The 3,399-nt window shown below is 41.4% G+C and overlaps 1 protein-coding gene across 1 annotated transcript; it reads right to left on the reverse strand.

The window, feature by feature from the left end:
- Positions 1-2,130: 2,130 nt before the first annotated feature.
- On the reverse strand, positions 2,131-3,396 carry LOC116546328 (HLA class II histocompatibility antigen, DQ alpha 2 chain-like; the record flags this gene model as incomplete). Its single annotated transcript, XM_032272625.1, has 3 exons — positions 2,131-2,464; positions 2,632-2,806; positions 3,171-3,396. Coding segments are annotated over 2 exons (381 nt in total), but the record flags the coding sequence as incomplete, so codon positions are not given.
- Between the last annotated feature and the right edge of the window lie 3 nt (positions 3,397-3,399).

The following is a 3,399-nucleotide window of genomic DNA, read 5'->3' on the forward strand; positions in this document are numbered from 1 at the left end:
TGCTTGTTGATCTGAGGTAGAACAGTTTCACTGTTTCATCCCCAAATCATGCCCCTTTCCCCCACTATCTGTGGAAATATTGTCTTCCATAAAACTGATCCCTGGTGCCAAAAAGGCTGGGGACTGCTGCCAAATACACTCTGCTCCCACACATACATAGCCTCCCCCATTAACGACATCTTCCACAGGAGTGCCACATTTGCTACAATTTATGAACTTACATTGGCACATCATTATCACCCAAAGTCCACAGTTTACATTAACTCTCACTCCTGTTGTACATTCTGTGGATTTGGACAAATGCATAAAGACATTTTTCACCATTGTGGCATCAAACAGAATAGTTTTATTGCCCTAAAAATCCTCTGTGCTCTGTGATGGACATTTTCATGATCATCACTGGTTCAGATTCCCTGTGCTTACTGATTCTCAGTCTGCATTTTAAATTATTTTCTCCTTGAACTTTCTTCATCTCCTCCCCAAACTAAACATGCATAAACATCTGTTGCATATGATATACCTTGAATAAACACTTATGGGCCATAAGGAGGAAATATATCCCTTCTTAGAGAGCTGAAAACCAAAGTCAAATATTACAACTTTTCATCCTGAGAGTTGTCTTAGCAATCCAATCTCAGCCTCTCTCATTCTGGAGGAAGAAAAATATCCTCCAATTATCATATGAAAAGAAATTCACCCATAGCTCTACATTAGAATCTCCTAAATCATTTAGGGGCTGAGAAAAACAAAAAGTGCTTTTCATATAATAAGATCCATTCTTTTAAATAAATTAATTATAAATAGAACCACAATGTTTTCTTATGTATTTATATACCATGTGTAAGGCATTGAGTATATATCAAGATTATTCAAATTCTGTCAATAACTCTGCAAGGTAAGTATTATTACTTCTACATTGTGGATGAGAAAATAAGGCCAGAAGTGTTGGATACTTTACCCATTTATAAAGTTTAAAATACTAGATTCAAAGTACTGAGTCCTGGATTTGGATTTAGGGTTCTTTGCACCAAACTATACTATATCAATTAATTAATGTTTTGTCTTTTTCCTCCAATTAAAATGTAAACTCACTGATGCGGGTAGCATGTATAGAAATATTCTCATGGATTTCATAGCTGGTTAGAGCCATGAGGTCACTGCTGACCCATTTCCTCTGGGAGAGCTTCTGCTAGGAGATGGCAAATCCAGTGGAAGACACAGCACCCACAGCTCCTGCTACTTTGTCTCAACTGTGTTGTTCTTCTTAGGGTTTCTCTCCCAAGCTCACACTTTCCTTAGCCAGGAGGGGTGAGTGGAAAGGGCTGGGGATTTCTGAAGATATTGGCATTGTTTTTTATGGGCACGTTTCCTAGAAACAACCTGCAGCCATATTCACTATACTGTCTCCTTCATGCCAGGGTGGCACAGGGAAAGCTACATGGTTCTCTAGCAAAGCTTCACTCAGGAGGTGAGGCAGACTGTGACTGTATTCATGGATCCTAGATATGTCTGTGGCCTCTACTCCTATCCCTTTTCCCATTGCCTTTAACCCTATGTGAGGAGTAAGTATTTGTTCCTTTTTAGATACCCACATTATTGTCTTATTCTAATGTTTTTCTGACTCCCATTTCTTTTCCTGCCTAAAGAATTTTTATTCCCTCAAGGTGAGGATGGGAGAGGAAGGCTTCTACTGTCACCATTCTTCACAACATTAAAGTTTTGAGAATAAATTTTTACTTTTGATATTTTTGAGATTCAAAGTTCCTTTAACCTAACTTATCTCTCTGTCACACTTTTAAAAGCCATATTGAAATTAGTACAGTCTTATTTTTTGGTTTTAAAATTTTTGCTATAACAATTCTGAGCCAACGGCAGAGTACAGTATCCAGTAACTTCATTGTTGCCTGAATTGGGGGTGGTGGCAGTCCCAAGGGTGGAAACACAAGGAAGAAAGACACATTAACATCAGCTAAGAAATCAACAGATTATCAGGCTATACTGTACTTGGTTGCTTCTGTGCTACTGGACATGAAATATGACCTGGGAAAGGTGATTAAATTGGCTTGAAATATAAGAGTCTCCCAATTCTTAGCCATAGTTTCAGTCAGCCCTGGATGAAAGATGGAAAAATTTGACATAGATTTTATAAAGGAAATTTATTGTTTTCATGGAGATTTTAGATCGAGGTTACTGAGGAATTATGTAGCTGAGTGGCTTACTCCAGGCATCTCTTAGAAGGTAACATAAGAAAAGAAAAAAAAAAAAAAAAAAAAAAAAACAGGAGGTCAAGGAAAGAATTCAAAAGGCATTTTCGAGCTCTGAGGAGATATAGCAGCTTAAGTCCCAGAGAAAAGGTGAGAGGAGAAATATGTGAAGGAGAAAAGGGATATGATAAATCAGGCCAGGGAATAGTGCTAGGTCATGTAGCGCGTCCATTCTTCTGCTCCTATAGATGGCGATGCACCTGCAACAGGACAGACATGAGAAGGATGGCTCTGAGGGGGCTCCTGTGTCATCATCATGCCACTTCCCAATTCCTCTACTACATTCAACCACATTTGTTTCCACAACTCCCTCCCACTTTCCTTCCCCTCTTACTGTGGCTTCAGCTCTAACAAATCTCAATCGTACCTTCCCTTCCAGGATGGGATTCACAAGGGTCCTTGGCGCCTGGAAGCACCAGCTGAACGCAGGCCTCGGATGATGAAGACGGTGCCCACCACAATGCCCACGAGGCCCACAGACAACCCCAGGGCACAGACCACAGTCTCTGTGAGCTCTGACATAGGGGCTGGAATCTCAGGCTCTGTGGAAGTGAAGTTGTTAAGGTCAGAATGCAGAGTGTGCTCATGTGCATGCATGTGGGATGGGATGGGGTGGACGGCTGGCTTTGCAGAGACTCAAGGCCCCAGGCTTAGGGAGGAGGGTGAAGTCTATCATTAGAAACCCATGAAGTGGCAGACCTGCTCCCACCCTGTGGAGTGTACTTTCATTTTCAATAAATCTCTCCTTTTGTTGCTCTATTCTTTCAGAAAAAAAGAGAGAGAGAGAGAGAGAGAAAAGAATCCATGAAGTGTGGAAAACAGGTTTTGGGACATAGGAGTAAAAGGCAGGAAGTTCTGAACTTGACAGACAAGAAAGCATCAAAAAGTGGTGGAACGCATACTTACCCCAGTGTTTCAGAAGAGGCTCCTCCAGGCCCCAGTGCTCCACCTTGCAGTCATAAATCTCATCAGCAGAAGGGAGGAAGGTGAGGTAACTGATCTTGAAGAAGGAATGATCAGTCTTGGAGAGGAAGCTGGTCTCAGAAACACCTTCTGTAACCGAGTGCCCATTGCTTAGCCATGTGATGTTGACCACGGGAGGAAAGATGTTGTCCACAAGGCAGATGAGGGTGTT

Source organism: Sapajus apella, unplaced genomic scaffold (assembly GCF_009761245.1).
Source record: "Sapajus apella isolate SASKATOON/1434 unplaced genomic scaffold, GSC_monkey_1.0 scaffold772, whole genome shotgun sequence".
NCBI lineage: Eukaryota > Metazoa > Chordata > Mammalia > Primates > Cebidae > Sapajus > Sapajus apella.